The 18,899-nt window shown below is 40.4% G+C and overlaps 1 protein-coding gene and 1 long non-coding RNA gene across 7 annotated transcripts in view; both read left to right on the top strand.

Annotated features, from left to right (window-relative positions):
- Window positions 1-958: 958 nt before the first annotated feature.
- OXGR1 (oxoglutarate receptor 1) lies at window positions 959-10,009 on the top strand. 5 transcript variants are annotated; one of them, XM_054546916.1, is made up of 5 exons: window positions 959-1,433; window positions 3,139-3,289; window positions 5,919-5,970; window positions 7,306-7,355; window positions 7,946-9,987. In XM_054546916.1, exon 5 carries the CDS (start codon window positions 7,962-7,964, stop codon window positions 8,973-8,975), a length of 1,014 nt encoding a protein of 337 aa, XP_054402891.1. In that variant the 5' UTR covers window positions 959-1,433; window positions 3,139-3,289; window positions 5,919-5,970; window positions 7,306-7,355; window positions 7,946-7,961; the 3' UTR covers window positions 8,976-9,987. The 5 variants fall into 5 exon arrangements, with proteins under 5 accessions (XP_054402891.1, XP_054402888.1, XP_002824418.3 ...); XM_054546913.1 differs by having other exon boundaries at window positions 960-1,433; window positions 7,888-9,987; XM_054546914.1 differs by having other exon boundaries at window positions 1,347-1,433; window positions 3,139-3,203; window positions 7,888-9,987.
- Window positions 10,010-11,319: 1,310 nt separating this feature from the next.
- The window catches only part of LOC129056848 (uncharacterized), a 46,441-nt gene continuing 38,861 nt past the window's right edge, over window positions 11,320-18,899 (top strand). For both annotated transcript variants that reach the window (XR_008521439.1, XR_008521440.1), the window contains exons 1-2: window positions 11,320-11,653; window positions 13,914-13,993. This is a non-coding gene — a long non-coding RNA (uncharacterized LOC129056848). The remainder of the gene's footprint in view (window positions 11,654-13,913; window positions 13,994-18,899) is intronic.

Here is an 18,899-nt window from a genome sequence, read left to right as displayed (position 1 = left end):
CAGTTCTAGGACCCAGTACTTGCTTTTCAAATAACCTCTTTAAGTCATTTCCTCGTTAGCTGGAAATCCTGCTCACCGTGGAAAAACACTGGGATGTCTTTTACTTCAGAAAGCCTTCATTTGGGTTTAGTGCTCTCCCAGCCCCTTATTTACAAGTGGCAAGCCCTAATCATGTTTTTAATTTATTTCTTGTTTTCCTATAAGACATCAGCTCCTGGAAGCAAAGATTATGTATTATTCCTCAATATCTCCACAGTGCTTGACACAGAATAATCAAACAGCAAATGTCTGATGAATGAATAGGTGGGAACAAAACCGGGTCAAATATTTCCAAATGAAGAAATGAAAAAATGATTAAACATAGTAAAATTAGAGAACATTTTTTCTCCTAATGCAAAATATTTTCCTGGAGAGGCTGGAACTCAAATAATCAAAATGATAAGCATGATAATAAAAATGCCTAACTAGGGCTATCCCAACCATCAGCCAGGGCGGAATCTTTCCACCTGGGCCCTGGTGGGACACCTAGCCTAACATTCTTGCTCCTGCTGGCTGGCATTCCCAGAGGATGGGCTATATATACATGGTGTTTGATGCCCATCAACATGGAAGTGCAGAAGAGACATTCAATGCCCGTCCATGGAAGAGCGAAGAGGGGCATTCTCCAAGCACCCCCATTCGCTAATACAGTGAACTCCTCTTTGATGCTGGAAGAGATCTTGAAGTTCAACGGTTCGGGGGGCCCTAGTATACTGGACGATGTGGCTGAGGATCAGCGAAGAGAAAAGGCGATTCCTAAGCTTTGTAGCAAGAAGGCTACCTACCCCCTAGATCTGGAGATACAAACAAACGCTCTTCGCAGGGATAGAAACTATTTTTAAGCCCCCTTGCTAAGCGCTGGAGGGCAGGGTTGTAACTGGATACAGGGAAATGACAACGCTTCAGTAAGTCGCCTCTATCCCACGCTAAATAAGAGGCACTGGACGCCTGGGCGACAGAGTGAGACTCCGTCTCAAAAGAAAAAGGAAAAAAGAGGCACTGGGCTGTAGGAGAGTGGTGATACTTCTGGACCCAGACAAGGCGGCCACAACCCTCCTGGGGCAACAACCCTCCCGCCGGGCTGATTTTTTGGAACCTCTGCAAACACTTTCTCCTTGGTCAGTTTCCCGCCAAACCGGGAAGGAGGATGTCCAGAGGTCCCGGGAGTGGAAGCCGCTGTCCCTGTGTCCACTGGGAAGTGGGCGAGGCGGGATGCTGCTGGCCAGGCTGCTCGGGGCGAGGACCCGGGAACACGCACTTGCTCGCTGGGCCTCGGAGGGGTGGGAGGGGCGGGGCGCGGCGGTGCGCAGCCTCCCCGGGACAGGTCTGCGGTCCGGGACCAGCGAGGCTGCACAGGCACGCGGAGCGCACGTCAGCCTCGCCGGGGCTGCCAGGTGAGCCGCGTGCGATCGGGGAGCGGGGCCCACCGGCCGGAGGGAGGGGGTATGGGGGACCCTGCCCTGACCCGGGAGCGGAGACGCGAGGTGCCCGAGGAGCAGGGGAAAGAGCACCCCCGCACTTCCCTGCAGCAGGCGGGGTCGGACGGAGCAGCGCCCCCTTCTTCTTTGGAGGCAGCAGGAGCACCCCAGATCCTGTGGCGGGAGGCGAAGTTTCATTTTGGGGAACAAAAAGCCCAGGGCGAGAAGACATTTGACTTGGAGAGAACTGGGGGAATTAGGGATCGCTGATTTCATCTCATACTTTTTTCACACCCAAGCGAGGGGTCTAGGAGGTGGGCAGGGAGAGTGCTTAGGAGACAAACAGAGTTAATCCCTCACCCCATTGATCACTGCCCCTCTGAATGTTCTCAAAGCTCACGCTGCATCGTGGTGGACTGGGTGGTGTCAGAAACGACCAAAGACACTGCCCCACCCCCACCTCCAACAAGCGAGGAAAATGTTTCCCCTGAAATGTCTTTCTTCTCTGTCTTGTTTTTTGTTTCGTTGCTATGGATTCGTGAACTAGCTTGTAATGGTCTCTAAACCTCTAACTTGTATGTATAATATTTACGTGTCCATGCATGCATTTTTCTGAAGCGAGCTTTCAGAAGTTGTATTTGTTTCTCCCGAAGATTAAATAGGCAAAATCATATCTTTGGGCTGCATTAACATGACCTCTTAATAGTCTTCAGGGAAACTGAGTTGCAGATTCTTATTTAACGAATTGGGGATCGGCCGGGTGTGGTGGCTCACGTCTGTAATCCCAGCACTTTGCGAGGCCGAGGCAGTAGTTCGAGACCAGCCTGGCCAACAGGCTGGTGAAACCCTGTCTCTATACAAATACAAAAAATTAGCCAGACGTGGTGGCACGGGCCTGTAATCTCAGCTACTCCGAGGCTGAGGCAGGAGGATCCCTTGAACCCAGGAGACGGAGGTTGAAGTGAGCCAAGATCATGGCCACTGCACTCCAGTCTGGGCGACAGAGCAAAATTTTGTCTCCAAAACAACAACAATAACACAAACAAACAAAAAACAATAAAGTGGGGATTGAGGGAAGAGCCTTGAGGCTCCCAGAAGGGTTGGGGAGAAGGATTCCTTCAGGGACCGGGGAGGACAGCACTCACCCAGTCACAAATTTACCTGTGTTAAGAATTGGTCTGTTTTCCACCAGTATGAAGTACAATTAGTTTTCAAATATGTAGACTGGGAAATCGAAGTCAGTCTTTGTGAATGAAAGGTCTACTTAAGTTTCTTTTTGACAACCCAAAGTGACCCCAGCTTCGGAGCTTCCAAGGACTCTGGAGGGAAGGTAACAGATGAAGTGTTCCAACTGTGCACCTCCCTCATCCATTGGCATCTTGGGAAAAGGAGGAAAAAACCAACTGTGACCTCAGCATGGGAGCAGAACCAGAAAAACCCAGGGAGTCTGGGGGAGAGGGAGGAGAGCTGGGAGAGGTACAGGTATTGTTGGATAACGAGCTTAACTTATCCAACAAAACTGATCTGCAAAACCAACAGGCACCTTAGGAAAATCACATTTCATCATTAATCCCACTTTCCTTGTTCCCACCAAATGGGCGAGAGTACTCTGTGGAGGTGAAGTATTATCTGCCGCCGCTTAACTGGATAGCATTTCTGATCCTACCTTCTTTACCCACAGAATCTTGGAATCCCAATCTGTGAGGTTCCTGGGTGTGCTGGCATCAGGACAGCGGTCCACGAACTGTGCGTTACCCAAACATTGACATCCTGCAGCTAGCCTCAAACAATCACAGCTGCTTTCCAATTTCAGAGAAAAAAAGGCTAAAATTGTAAGCTTTTTCTTAACAATTTTTTTATTTCTTAATTTTTGTGGGCACATAGCAGGTATATATAATTATGGGGTATATGAGATATTTTGATACAGGCATGCAATGTGAAATAAGCACATCATAGAGAATGGGGTATCCATCCACTCAAGCATGCATCCTTTGTGTTATTAATACAAACAATCCACTTACACTCTTTAAGTTATTTAAAAATGTGCAATTAAGTTATTATTGACTATGATCACCCCATTGTGCCATCAAATAGTAGGTCTTATTCATTCTTTCTACCTTTTTTTTTTTGTACACATTAGCCATCCCTTCCACTGCCCCACTACTCTTCCCAGCTTCTGGTAACCATCCTTCTACTCTCTGTGCCCATGAGTTCAGTTGTTTTGATTTTTAGATCCCATGAATGAGTGAGAACATGCAATGTTTGTCTTTCCATGCCTGGCTTTTTTTACTTCCCATAATGACCTCCAGTTCTACCCATGAGGTTGCAAATGATGGGATCTCATTCTTTTTTATGGCTGAATAGTACTCCACCATGTATAAGTACCACATTTTCTTTATCCATTCATCTGTGGATGGACACTAAGTTTGCTTCCAAATCTTGGCTATTGTGAACAGGGCTGCAACACACATGAGAGTGCAGATATCTCTTTGATATACTGATTTCCTTTCTTTTGGGTATATACTCAGCAGTGGAAATGCTGGATCATATGGTAGCTCAGTTTTTAGTTTGCTGAGGAACCTCCAAACTGTTCTCCATAGTGGTTGTACTAAAATTATAAGCTTTTTCTTCACAAGTTTATTCCAACCTTTGATGCTGGCTTTTATTCATGCTGAACCTAGCTTAGTTCACACTTATATTTTTGGTTATGTTAAAGCTGAATACATCATTATTTCTTGCTTGCAAAAACCCATTGGTTTCAAGTGATTTGTAACCTCCTCACGTTTGAGAACTACTGTTGTAGAAAGAGAAGGGAATATACCCAGGGTTGTGCCACATTTGTCTTTAATGTCCTTTGAGTTGAAATGATTTGTTTGTGGACCATCTGGTGTTCTGAGTTGTGGCAGTGAATTGTACTGGGCCCTGAGGCTAGGGAGGAAAGAAACAGCTTCATCCTACCTGCTCACAGCCCAGACTGGTTTTTTGTGTGCTGTTCTTAACATCACATGTATTTTGTAAACTCATACTTTTATGAGGTTTTATGGAACAGAGATTAAGCTTCCTAGTCAACCCCTTCACCCTTACAATTGGCTAGTCAGTCTTCATTCAATCTAAATTGAACTACTATTTTTCAGAACAATAAGGCAGTTGTTTCTACCTATAACCCATCTTTTCCTCATAGAATTATTGTTTGAAATGGTCTCCATAACATGGCTAAGGGTTTATTTGGCAACGACAGGAATTGTAATTTTTCTTCCTACTTTAAAAATCATGAAAGATCCAAGCTTGCTTTTTTTTTTTTTTTTTTTTTTTTTTTGAGACAGAGTCTTGCTGTGTCACTCAGGCTGTCATACAGTGGCTCAATCTCGGCTTACTGCAGCCTACACCTCCCAGGTTCAAGCGATTCTCATGCCTCAGCCTCCCAAATAGCTGGGACTATAGGCACAGGCCACCACGCACAGCTACATTTTTTTTTTTGTATTTTTAATAGAGATGGAGTTTCACCATGCTGGCCAGGCAGGTCTCCAACTCCTGACCTTGGGCGATCCACCTGCCTCAGCCTCCCAAAGTGCTGAGGTTACAGGTTTGAGCCACTGTGCCTGACCTAAGAACCAAGCTTTTTTTTTTTCAGAATGATAGTTGCCACTTCAGTAGCCTTTCATTACCATATAAGTTGTGCTGATGTTACTGGTTGTTTTTTAATGCATTCAGCAAATATTAATATTTACTGCACACCTTCCATGTGCCAGCCCCTGGGGTATGAGGTGACTTGTGTTTTGCTTTCAAGGAGCTGACAAATAAGCAGCTTGGACTTGAATTCCCTCCCCTTCTCTTCCTCTCACTTCTCTGTTGAGGCAAATCCCAATTAGAATGAAACAACTCTGGAGAATTATTTTGGGCGTTACTAAAACTATCTTTACTTCTTTGCTCCAGAAACAACATTAGCTATTTAGTGGCCTCTTGACATACTCTAAGAACTGTCTTTGGGACGTGCTGCTTCTGGGACTCCTTGGCTGTGACCATTTTCTTTCAAGTTTAAGTGACTTCCTGCTCCTTATGCATGAGTCCATTTAAGACGTTCTGCCAAGGGAGAAGCCATCCACTGTAGCTGCCTGGCTTCAGAGCACTCTCACTGGTCAGCAGTCCCTGACTCCTATGACCTCCAGTGCTGTGTAGATGATAGTTCCATGAATAGCCCTTTTAACATCAGTGTTGCATTAGGTATTATAAGTAATCTAGAGATGATTTACAGGAGGATAGGCATAGGTTATGTGTAAACACCATACCATTTTATTTTTGTATCAGTGACGTGAGCATCTGCAGATTTTGATATCCTTGGGGGTCTGGGAACCAATGCACTGCAGATACCAAGGGACAACTCTACAGTGTTTGATTTATTGAGTTTTCTGAGATATTCAGTCTTTTCCTGTCTTCACACTTGTTGTTCCCTCTATTATTTAGGGTAATCCTGATGAAAATCAACAAAATACAAATGAAGAGGCAGCACTGAGAGGTAATGTGCTAACCGGTCTTTGTGATTACAGGCACTTCAGATTTCCATCTTGCCTACTCATTGTGAGATGCAGCCCAGCCCTGCAACAAGACTGCCACAGTCGTATCCTGGCTCACCCCTAACTAGCGGTTTGACCTTGAGCACAGCACTGCCTCCTCTGTGCCTCAGTTTCCTCTTCTGTTGAATGGGGATGATCACAGCACTACCTCACCATTTGTTGTGAGGATTAAATAGATTCAAATATGTAAGACACTTACAGTAGTGCTTTGTACACAGAAGGCACTATTATTTTTTATTAATCCCTATTTTTCCTTCCCAACTTCATCTCCCAATATCCCATAACCATGCTGAGTTCCTTACAACTCCCTCAGACCTCCTGGACTAAGTGAGATTTGGAAGAGTATACTCAGGGCAGTCAAGAAGGACTGATTCTGCTAATTTAGGACTTGTCAAGTTGGGTTAGTTTGAAATATACCTCTGTACTCCTCTCAGGAAATGCTGGATAGTGTAGATTTAGTATCAGATAATAGTAATAATGGTGGCAGACTGATGTTTCCTCCTTCCCTTGTGATCTCAGTAGTCTTGTACCATTCATACATCAAATGACTTAGCAACTAAAAATCACCTAATATTTTTTAAGCTTTTCTTATGTGCCCAGTAGTGTGCCAAGAGTTTTTCTTCCTATTTTTAACATACTATTGATAGCTCCATGAGGTGGGTTTATATTTTGTTAAAATAATTTGCCATGTCCACTTCCCCAGTAGACTGTGACAGTGTGTTACACACATACATCTGTGTGTGTATTCAGTTTGTATCTCTAGGACTTGACAGAGGACCCAATACAGAGTGGGTGCTCCAGAAATGTGGACTTGGATGCATTTCACCAACAGCTATTTACATCCAAATAATAAGCTAATTATAACTCTTCTTCTAGATGTACTTTTCTCATTGCAAAAATTCACCGTCAAAATTTTTAAAAACACTAATAAGCAAGAAGAAGGAAGTTCAAATTGCACTCCTTCCAGCCCTAGAGAGCTTAATCAACTTGCTTAGGAACATGCTACTAAATGGCTAATCTGAGCATCAAAATCTGGCCATGTGTCTTCAGGGCTCCTAATGGTTGCATTATACCACTGATCCCGCCCCATCCACCCCAACACATACACTCCCCTGCACAAACAAATAATGTTAGCTATTAAAATGAATTGGAAGAGTGGAAATGTGCAATTAAATCTACCACAAATACAATGTTGCAATGCATGCAATCTATATTTTCAAAATTTACAGTATTCCGCGTTTTCCTGTCTTCACACGTGTTCCCTCCATTATTTACAGCAATCATGATGAAAATCAACAAACTACAGATTGAGAAGCAGCACTGAGAGGTAATGTAGAAAGGGAATGGCTTTTGAGTCAAACACGAGTGTGGATCCCAGCTAAGACCCTAGATGTGTTACCAAAGACGAGCCGCAAAACATTTCTCTGTCTTAGTCTCTTGTAAAATAGAGGTAATAAGAAACACTTTTCAGTATTTTGTGAGATGTAGAAGTAAGTGATGGTGGCATGCATCACACTTGGTTAATAGTAGGTCCTGTTGTTAAGTCTCTAATGGCGATACCCTATGGCTTCTCCAAATGGTGACCTTGCCAAATTGTTTTCCAAAGCGACATGTGGCTTTTTTCTCCAAATCCCTCATTTTAACTCTCATGATAATTTAACTTTTATATTTTTATTAGATGCATTTAGTAACTTGCCTCATAGTCATTTTCTTGGAAATTCAATTTCTTCTCCACTGGGTCTCTTTTGAGATTAAAGAGAGAGAAGTGGCAAATTCAGGACGTTAGAACAATTTTCATTTAAAAGTAGATCCTTGTTTTTATTACCCTACCATTAATGTTTTCTGTTTTCCTTTATCAGCGAGTTACTGCTCATTTGATTCCTATTGCCAAACTGAACTCTCTTGTTTTCTTGCAAGATGAAAGGAGACAAACATGAATGAGCCACTAGACTATTTAGCAAATGCTTCTGATTTCCCCGATTATGCAGCTGCTTTTGGAAATTGCACTGACGAAAACATCCCACTCAAGATGCACTACCTCCCTGTTATTTATGGCATTATCTTCCTCGTGGGATTTCCAGGGAATGTAGTAGCGATATCCACTTACATTTTCAAAATGCGACCTTGGAAGAGCAGCACCATCATTATGCTGAACCTGGCCTGCACAGATCTGCTGTATCTGACCAGCCTACCCTTCCTGATTCACTACTATGCCAGTGGCGAAAACTGGATCTTTGGAGATTTCATGTGTAAGTTTATCCGCTTCAGCTTCCATTTCCACCTGTATAGCAGCATCCTCTTCCTCACCTGTTTCAGCATCTTCCGCTACTGTGTGATCATTCACCCAATGAGCAGCTTTTCCATTCACAAAACTCGATGTGCAGTTGTAGCCTGTGCTGTGGTGTGGATCATTTCACTGGTAGCTGTCATTCCGATGACCTTCTTGATCACATCAACCAACAGGACCAACAGATCAGCCTGTCTCGACCTCACCAGTTCGGATGAACTCACTACTATTAAGTGGTACAACCTAATTTTGACTGCAACCACTTTCTGCCTCCCCTTGGTGATAGTGACACTTTGCTATACCACGATTATCCACACTCTGACCCATGGACTGCAAACTGACAGCTGCCTTAAGCAGAAAGCGCGAAGGCTAACCATTCTGCTACTCCTTGCATTTTACGTATGTTTTTTGCCCTTCCATATCTTGAGGGTCATTCGGATCGAATCTCGCCTGCTTTCGATCAGTTGTTCCATTGAGAATCAGATCCACGAAGCTTACATCGTTTCTAGACCATTAGCTGCTCTGAACACCTTTGGTAACCTGTTACTATATGTGGTGGTCAGCGACAACTTTCAGCAGGCTGTCTGCTCAACAGTGAGATGCAAAGTAAGTGGGAACCTTGAGCAAGCAAAGAAAATAAGTTACTCAAACAACCCTTGAAATACTTCATTTACTTAACCAAAAACAAATACTTGCTGATACTTTACCTAGCACTCCTAAGACATTCAGGATGTCTCCCTCAATGGAACTCTTGGTAAATACTGTGTATTCAAGTAATCATGTGCCAAAGCCAGGGCAGAGCTTCTAGTTCTTTGCAATCCCTTTATTGAGCTCCTCCATTGGGGAGATATAAGAATGGGATGCATGCATATCAGCAAAGTATTCAGACATAGTATTACAAGCTATTGGAACTCAGAGGCATCTTAGAGAACATCTGTTCCCACCAACTTATTATATATACATGGAAACCAATTTCTTACCCTTGCCCTAGATTTCTCAGTAAATTCATGCCAAGATAGGAGAAAACCAATCTTTTCACTCATTATTTCATGCTTCTCTGCACTCTGGACCTATTTGTATTGAACGATTAGACAATTCAAACCACTACCTGTATCTTTCTTAATATTTATTTTTTACATCTCAGAGCTCTGCAATTTGTTTTCTTCAAGCTTAACTTTGAGATTATAAAACTGGGTTTAGCCAGTTCTGTAAATTACTTCAAGCTGGTAAGATACCCTTGAAATAATTCAAGGACGTCCATGCAAATAGCTGAAATTAGTACCTGCAATATATTTGGAGTATTATGTCTTTATTGTTGTTAAAAAGTTTTTATTGAATTTATGAAAATTATCAAATCTTATTCATCATTATTAACATGTCCTGGGGCAGGAAGGGAAACTTTCTAGGACAGAAGTCACTTTCAGATATCATGTATGTATTGGGTGCTCAATCATATCTAACACTGTTTTGATTTTTGTGGGAAAATATTCCAGGAAACACTAATTCTCTTTAGACTCCTTGTTCTTTTATGACTACAATGAACATATGTCTATGTGATAGCTAAAGATATTTTTGAATTGTACGTGTGCTTAATTATCAGTAAGTATAAATATTTGAGAAAACACCTGGTTTGGATATTTAAAACCCTCATAAACATGTTGGTACAATTAATAAACTTACTTATAATTATGTAATAGGCTGTTTGGTCATATTTTTCTGTGAAAATTCAGTTTTATCACTATTATATTTACATGCAACTTATTTTCTCCATGGTTAGGAACAAAAATAAGTTAAGAATCAACAATATTATAGAATAAGGCTGAAATAATTGACTTACACAGAGGGAAGGGTACCATAGAAATTCTTCCTGTTGTTCCAATTCTTCTAGGACATGACATCTGACTTAGACTTAAGTGAGGATATTCATCAGGAACCTCTTCAGAGCAAGTTGAGAGAAGGAAGAGGAAGCCAATGGATCTGAACATGAACTTTTCTGGACAATGGTGCTTTTTGCAATCCCTACCTTCTGAGCCATCGTCTTCTGAGCCTTTCTATAACATGTGGAATAAGCTATTTCACTAGACGACCCCAATTTGCTCATCTGCCCTGGCTATACAGCATCGAGAAGTATTCAGAGGTCCACCTGGAACTGCTAGCTCTTTTTCTTTTCCCTGATGCCTAGCCCAGCCCCTGGGCTATCACTAAAGTGCAGACAGACTTGCCCGTATTCCACTGCTGTCGTTATTCTAGCCTTGGGCACAAACCCCTTTCCTTTCTCTCCTCATCTTTATTCCTTCTTATTCCAAAGAGTTGGCTGGGCGCAGTGGCTCACGCCTGTAATCCCAACACTTTGGGAGGCCTAGGCAGGCGGATCACGAGGTCTGGAGATCGAGACCATCCTGGCTAACATGGTGAAACCCTGTCTCAAAAAAATACAAAAAATTAGCTGGGCATGGTGGCGGGCGCCTGTAGTCCCAGCTACTCAGGAGGCTGAGGCAGGAGAATGGCGTGAACCCGGGAGGCAGAGCTTGCAGTGAGCCAAGATGGCGCCACTGCACTCCAGGCTGAGCGACAGAGCGAGACTCCGTCTCAAAAAAAAAATAGAGTTTACCCACCAGAGAAAAGCCACTTCAACATCCTTCATGTCTTTCTCAACTCATCTGTGTAGCTTCTTTTATTTTTTACCTTCTTCCTACCAATGTACAGAAAAACAAATCATCCTTCTGGCAGGAATTCTTGCACTTTATCTCTGGTCTTTATTTTGCTCTCTTAGGGACCTTGCTCCAACACTTAATCTCACTTTCTCACGTTTTTAATATTTTTATTACCCTGGATAATTGACCTTATCTCGGGAGCATGCATAATTTTCCATTATCCGAAAAATGCCTCCCCTTGATTAAGCTTTTATGTCGTTCTGTTACCTAATCTGCTTCCCACAGCTGTGGGTTGGGTGCAGTTGACTGTCTGCCCTCTAGGGTTCTTCCGATAGAACAGAATCACAGAGATCCAAGCTAAATTTAATTCAAAGGATGAGTTTTATTTTACAAAGTTAAGAGTTCTGGGTTATTTGTGCTGAAGGAGGCAGTTTTGAACTGAGGCCAAAAAAAAGGGATTGATGATATTTCCCAGGCTAGAACGGGACCTGTGTGACTTTGCTGCATACAACCAGGCCTAGGCAGAGGAAGACAGAATGAGAACAAAAGAGCAGAGCTCTCACTGTCCACCAGGGCACAGCCACTCAGGTCTGTTGGCTGTGTGAGAACCGAAAGCGCAAGTCAGGCTCACTGCACCTGCATGTGGGGAAGCCAGAAAAACCTGTTCCAAACTTCTGAGACACGGTAATCCCTTACGTTATTTGTAACTCTTTATTGTGGACATTTTCAAATAGTCACAAAATTTAAAAAGGAGCCAAATGACCTCATGTAACCCATGTCTTAATTTCATCAATAGCCAACATCCCACCCTTCAGGTTTTATCTCTCTCTTCCCACATCTTTGTTGCTAGAATATTTAAAAGGAAATTCTAGACAGCATACAGTTTTACCTATAGATGCTTCAACACAGATTTCTTTCAAAACATACAAAACCAAAACAAAATAATAACTGATTCCTCAATATTATCTAATACTAATCCATGTTTCATTACCTCTGTTTCCCCCCAAAGTATGTTTATACAGTTTTTTTTTTTTTTCAAATCAGGATCAAAGGAAGCTCCATGCATTGCATTTGGTTGATATGACTCTTCAATTTATTTTAATCTAAAAGAGCTCCCCTTTTCTTAATTAATTGCCATTTATTTGCTGAAGAAATCAGGTCAAGTCGTTTCTCCTGTAGACTTTTTCACATTGCAGGTCTGACTGTTTTAATTCCATTTTGTTATTTATCACATTCCTTCAACCTGCATATTTGCAGTAATTTGGAAGGTAAAGCTAGAGGTTAGATTAGATACAGATTATTTGTTGTTATTTCCTTCTCCCTTTCCCTTCCCTTCCCTTCCTTCCCTGTTTTCTTTCATTCCTTTCTTCCTCCTTCTCACCCCTCCCTCCTTCATTTCTTCTTTCTTTTCTTTTTATAGGAACACTAATTCACCTAGGAAGGTGCTTGTATCTGACTGTCCTATGCTTAGCAATTGAGCAGGACTTTCAGGACGTATTATTCTGATCCTTCAATCATAAGTTCCCCATCTTCCTCCCCCTTCATAGCTTTATGTTTAGTGTTTTCAGTTGCGCATTTCTATTTTGATCCACTAGGTTACTTATAAAATTCTAACATTCCTCTGCTTTTATTATAGTTTTTCTAGAAAGATCTTTGACCCATCAAAATTTTGTACCCTCCATTCTTAACACAATTCTCGGCCACGAATCTAGTTACTCTTTCTTTTTTGGCAAGGCAAAGGAAGCAATGAAAAGGGAGGTTGAAGCTGCCTCCTACTACTTCCTCAATGAAATCGTAAGGGTTGATGGAAATTTTGACAGGATTTCCTTTCAATATGGGCCAAGTTTTTGTTCTTTTAACATTTTGCGGTTAACAGCCAATCTTATGAGCCACAAGATTGGAGCTGCCCCCTTGAGGGAGGAGATTAACAGAGGAAATTGCCTTACTGTTGCTGTGCTTCTCCTCCAAACCCACCCTAGTGTCTTTGTGTGCCCTCTTGGATCATGCAAGACATTTACGTTTTCCTCCAGAAAGCTTTGAAAAAGACAGAATAAAGTACTGATTAACTACAAGGCCATGTAGCACTTGAGGACTCCTGCTCTAATTTTATTCTTAAATTCTATCCAGCAACATTCTTCTATATAATCTATCTGATATTTTACAATGAGCTCAGATGTTACCAAACAATATAAGGCAGGTAACATAAAAAATGCCTGAAACATGAGAGTTCTTTCTATTATTGAGTTCTCAGGAAGAAATTAAATTTTAATATGCAATGATCTGTTTTTTAAATTCTATTTCCTGTCTATGCTTCTGTCTGAATATTTTCCATCAATCTATTTTGTTTCATTAATCCTACCTTGTACTGCATACAATTTGCCATTAAACCCATCCATTGAATTCTTAATTTCAGAAATTATGTTTTTTCATTTATAGAAGTATATGTGGTTCTTTTTATTAATTCTACTATTTCCGTGAGTTTGGTTGTCTTTCAATCTATTTTATCTACCTCTTTCTATATTTTCCAGAACTGAATAATCATAGGTATTTGAAAGTTTTTATCTGTCCTTCTAATATCTGAATTACCTTTGGATCTGCTTCTATTGTCTGTCATTTCCTTCCTGCCTATTGGTCATGTGATCCTATCTTCTTGCATGTCTATTAATTTTTTATTGAATAACAGAAATTACATATGGAAATATCAAAGAGGATCCTTTCATAGGCTTACCTTTTCTTCAGCGACGAAAATAGACTTGGGAATGTATTTCTTTAAATTGTAAATAGAAACTGGACTGGGCTGAGACTAGGTTACAGTTTTGGTACAATGCAGTTTATCTCTGATTTGTCTTTGTTACTGATAGAGTTTATTTTATATATATATACATATTTGTGTCTAAACATAAGTATATTATATCATATATATTTGCATTTATATATTTTGTAGACGGTACATGATGAGTCCTGTTTCTATCCCAACTAACGTCTCTGCCTTTAGTTGGAGTATCTGGTGCACTTATATTTAATGTAAGTATTGATATGGTTAGGTTCAAGTCTACTGTCTTGCTGCTTTTTCATTTGTCTCTTCTTTTTTGTATCTTTGTTGTTTCTTTTGTGTTTCCTATTAGAAGAATAAAATATTTTCAATATTACTTACTTCCTCTATTGTGGATTCTTAGCTATATTTTTAAATTCTTTTTATTTTATAGTAGTTTTCTAGGGCTATAAATATCTTACCTCAAGTATCAAAAATTATTTAGAGTCAATTATGTTTCTTTTTTACTTCACACCTAAATTTTTCCACTCCCTACTGTCATCTTTTCTCTTCTCATTTTATATTTGATACTTTGTATTTTTCACTTCTCACTTCTTCTATCTTCAAAATATAATAACATTATAACAGTATTATGCCATTTACTCACTCTAACTTCTGTTCTATTGCTGTAAAAACTTGTACTTTTAAACGTGTTATAAACCCCAGTTTACATTGTAAATATTTTTACTTAATCAGTTGTCCTTTAAGAAAATTACAGTAAGAAAAAAATAGTCTTCTATAGTTTCCTACTTATTTACCAATACCATGCTTGTCATTTCTTCCTAAAGATAAGAGTGTTCATCTGCTATCATTTTCCTCCAAACAAAAAACATTCTTTAGCATTTATTACAATGCAGGTGTGCCGAAGAGAAACTTTCTAAGCATTTATTTATCGGAAAATATCATAATTTAAGTTTTTTAAGAAAGATGTTTTCACTGAACATAGAAATGCCACTGGATGAAGGATTGCCACTTTTAATTTTAGCACTTCAGAGATGTTGTTCCATTATCTTTTCATTTCTATTGTTTCTGATAAAAAGTTCGCTGTAAATCATATCATTGTTTCCTGTATGTAATATGTTTTCTTTATCCTCTGGTTCTTTTAAGATTTTCTCTTTATTGCTGTTTTAAAGCAATTTGGCTATTCTGTGCCTAGGTATAATTTTCTTTGTATTTATAATGCTTAGGAATTATTAATATTCTTGAATATTATAATGTACTCTTATTCATCAAATTCAGAAAATTTTAAGCATTATTTTTTCAGATATGTATTCTACTCCATCTTCACTCTTCTCATGAAACTCCAGTTACACGTATGTCACACAGCTCAATATTGTTGCACTGGTCACTGAGACTTTGTTCATGTCTTTTCAATCTTATGACACTCTATTCTTCAGATCTATTTAAAGTTAATTGTTTCTTCTATTATCTCCAATTTACTGTTAAGCTCAATGAGTAAACTTTACATTTCAGTTATTTTATTTCTTGGTTCTATAATTTCTTTTTTTTTATTATACTTTCAGTTCTGGGATACATTTGCCGAATATGCAGGTTTGTTACATAGGCATACACGTGCCATGGTGGTTTGCTGCACCCATCAACCCATCATCTACATTAGGTATTTCTACTAATGCTATCCTTCCCCTAGCCCCCTACCCCCTGACAGGCCCCAGTGTGTGATGTTCCCCTCCCTGTGTCCATATGTTCTCATTGATCAACTCCCACTTATGAGTGAGAACATGTGGTGTATGGTTTTCTGCTCCTGTGTTAGTTTGCTGAGAATGATGGTTTTCAGCTTCATCCATGTCCCTGCAAAGGACATGAACTCCTCCTTTTTTATGGCTGCATAGTGTTCCATGGTGTATATGTGCCACATTTTCTTTATCCAGACTATCAGTGATGGGTATTTGGGTTGGTTCCAAGTCTTTGCTATTGTTAACAGTGCTGCAGTAAACATACGTGTGCATGTGTCTTTATAGCAGCATGATTTATAATCCTCTGGATATATACCCAGTAATGGGATTGCTGGGTCAAATGGTATTTCTAGTTCTAGATCCCTAAGGAATTGCCACATTATCTTCCACAATGGTTGAACTAATTTTCACTCTCAATAACAGTGTAAAAGCGTTCCTATTTCTCCACATCCTCTCCAGCATCTGTTGTTTCCTGACTTTTTAATGATCACCATTCTAACTGGCATGAGATGGTATCTCATTAAGGTTTTGATTTGCATTTCTCTAATGACCAGTGATGATGAGCTTTTTTTCATATATTTCTTGGCCACAGAAATGTCTTTTTTTGAGAAGTGTCTGTTCATATCCTTCACCCACTTGTTGATGGGGTTTTTTTTTATATAAATTTGTTTAAGTTATTTGTAGATTCTGGATATTAGCCCTTTTTCAGATGGATAGATTGCAAAACTTTTCTCCCATTCTGTAGGTTGTCTGTTCACTCCGATGATAGTTTCTTTTGCTGTGCAGAACTCTTTAGTTTAATTAGATCCCATTTGTCTATTTTGGCTTTTGTTGCCATTGCTTTTGGTGTTTTAGTCATGAAGACTTTGCCCATGCCTATGTCCTAAATGGTATTGCCTAGGTTTTCTTCTAGGGCTTTTATGGTTTTAGGTCTTATGTTTAAGTCTTTAATCCATCTTGAGTTAATTTTTGTATAAGGTGTAATGATTTTTAATCCCACTTCTCTGTTGGAGTTTCCTTCTTCACTAAACAATGTTTTTCTTTTAACTCTAAACATACCAAAATAGCTGTTTTCACATTTTTACCTGTTAAATCCAGTATTTGGTTTTACTAGTTTCCTATTGCTGCTATAACAAATTACCACAAATATAGTGACCTAAAACAACACAATTTTACTCTCTTTCAGAAGTCAGAAGTCTTAAATCAATTTCACTTGGCTAAAGTCAAGGAGTTGGTAGACCTGCATTGCCTCTGGAGGCACTGGAGGTGAATCCATTTCCTTGCATTTTCCAGCTGCTAGAGACCACCTACATTCTTTAGCTCATGGTCCCTTCACCTATCTTCAGAGCCGGTAGCATAGCATCTTAAAATCTCTCTGACCTCCACTTCTAATTGAATATCTCTTTCTGATGCTGATTCTTCAGTTTTCATTTTATTGTAACTCCTGTGATTACACTGGGCCCACCCAGATAATCCAGAATAATCTCCTCATCTCAAAACCCATAACTTAATTACATCTGCAAAGTCTTTTTTGCCATGTAACATAATATGTTCATAGGTTCCAGGGATTAGAATGTGGACATTTTGAGAAGGTTAGTATTCAGGGTATCACAGTCGGTCACTTTAAAGTCATTTTCTAATTATTTTTTCCCCTTAGCTATGGCACATGTTTTTCTGTTTCATGTATCTACCAACTTTTTACTAATATTATAAACAAATCATTGTAGAGATTCTATTATTATCTCTGAAGACTTGGGTTTTTTTCCTAGTAGACAGATAAATTACTTGCTAATCACCTTGAAACTGTGTTGGTTTAGTTTTGTGATTTTTAAGAACATATTTTGTGAGAAGTCCAAGATGTTTACCAAGCTCTTCTAATACAGTAAGACCCAATTACCAAATTCAATTTCTCCTGTGGTCTTGCTTAGACTTGGTTTTAGCCTTTTTTTTCCCCAAAGAATCTAGAGTAGGGCTTACTCTGGGGCATCGTCTTTGCTTTCTGCTGCCTCAGCTAGATGAGTTAGTAAGATGTTAATGAGATAGTTTTTCCTTGATGTTGGCCAGAACTCCAATGTTCTTGACCATTGCTTAATCACTACTATCTCTGTTCCCATAGCTTCTTTCTGATTAGCCTTAAGTCATCTCTCCCTGAAAACACAGCCCTTGGCACATAAATCAGAGAACTTTTCCCTCTTCTGCCCATACTTCCCTCTGCCTTGGTGCCCTGCTTTAAATCTTTCAGACACTTCATGTTGAACACTGACCTCTCCCTCCTCAGCTCAAAGGGACCATTGTCTTCTGTTTCTATTCCAGATTTTTGTGCTGTGGTCAGGAAATTATGCCAGACCATGAGCCAGAGAGGTGGGAAGGTTGTAGGGCTCACAATATTGCTCTATCTGTCATCCCATGCCTGGAAACATTTGATTAATGTATTTGATCTAGTTTCATTGTTACCAGTGGGAGAGGCTCTCCCTTATATTCCACTGTGATCTATTCTAGGTGAGGGAGCAGAAGTTTTGTGGAATGCCTCCTGCCTTTCCCATTAATGCTGTTTACTATTTATCCTTCTAAAGTGTGACATACTTCAATTTAAATATGGCAGTTTAACCATGACTCTTCTCCCCTAAAATGATACTAAAATAATAGTGGTAATATTGATATGAACAGGAGGCAGGAGAGCAGGGTCACTGGCAAGGGCTCCACCCTCAAGCTTGGACCCATGGCCCTAAATGAGAACAGGCATTCCCATTTTCATATCCAAATGTTGCTTTTTCCAAAACCACCCTGGCCTGCCATGGCCCCCAGTCCTGTAGCCACACAAATCCCAAACCCCAGGCTCCACGAGTTGAAGAGCAGAAAGACAGAGCAACACAGCAGAGAAGGGGAGAAGAGAGGAGCATCTTAACATTGAAAGGGGTTGGAGAGGAGATTGACTGCCAGATGGTCGAACTTATGGGGAAGATCATCCTCCTACTACATCCCCTTTCCAGCTCCCCATTCATCCCACTGACAGCCACCACCATCACTTAATAAAATCCCACATTCACCATCCTTCAAGTCCATGTGACCTGATTCTTCCTGGATGCTGGATAAGCAACTGACTACCACAAGGGCAGAGTTTAAAAGGCTGTCACCCTGACTCTTCACCGAGCTGGTTTAACACTTGGCTGTCCGTGGATGGCAACTACGAAGAGAGCATTAATTGTAACACACCCTAGATGCTACTGTAGGGCCGGAACCCAAAAGCACTTGCCCTGGCTCCTGTGTCTGCCCATCTGCGTGCTCCCCATCCTTTAAGTGGTTGGAGCATGTGGCAGCTGAGCAAACAAGCCACAACCCTGTCATAAGTCATAAGTCCTACAAGGGGGTCAGGGAACTCTCCCATTTCAGTATAACTATAAAGATATTGAAAGCTAAAAGCTTA

This window comes from Pongo abelii, chromosome 14 (genome assembly GCF_028885655.2).
Source record: "Pongo abelii isolate AG06213 chromosome 14, NHGRI_mPonAbe1-v2.0_pri, whole genome shotgun sequence".
In the NCBI taxonomy this organism is placed as follows: Eukaryota; Metazoa; Chordata; class Mammalia; order Primates; family Hominidae; genus Pongo; species Pongo abelii.
Note: the sequence above shows the minus strand (reverse complement) of the source record. Positions and strands in the feature narration are given on the sequence as shown.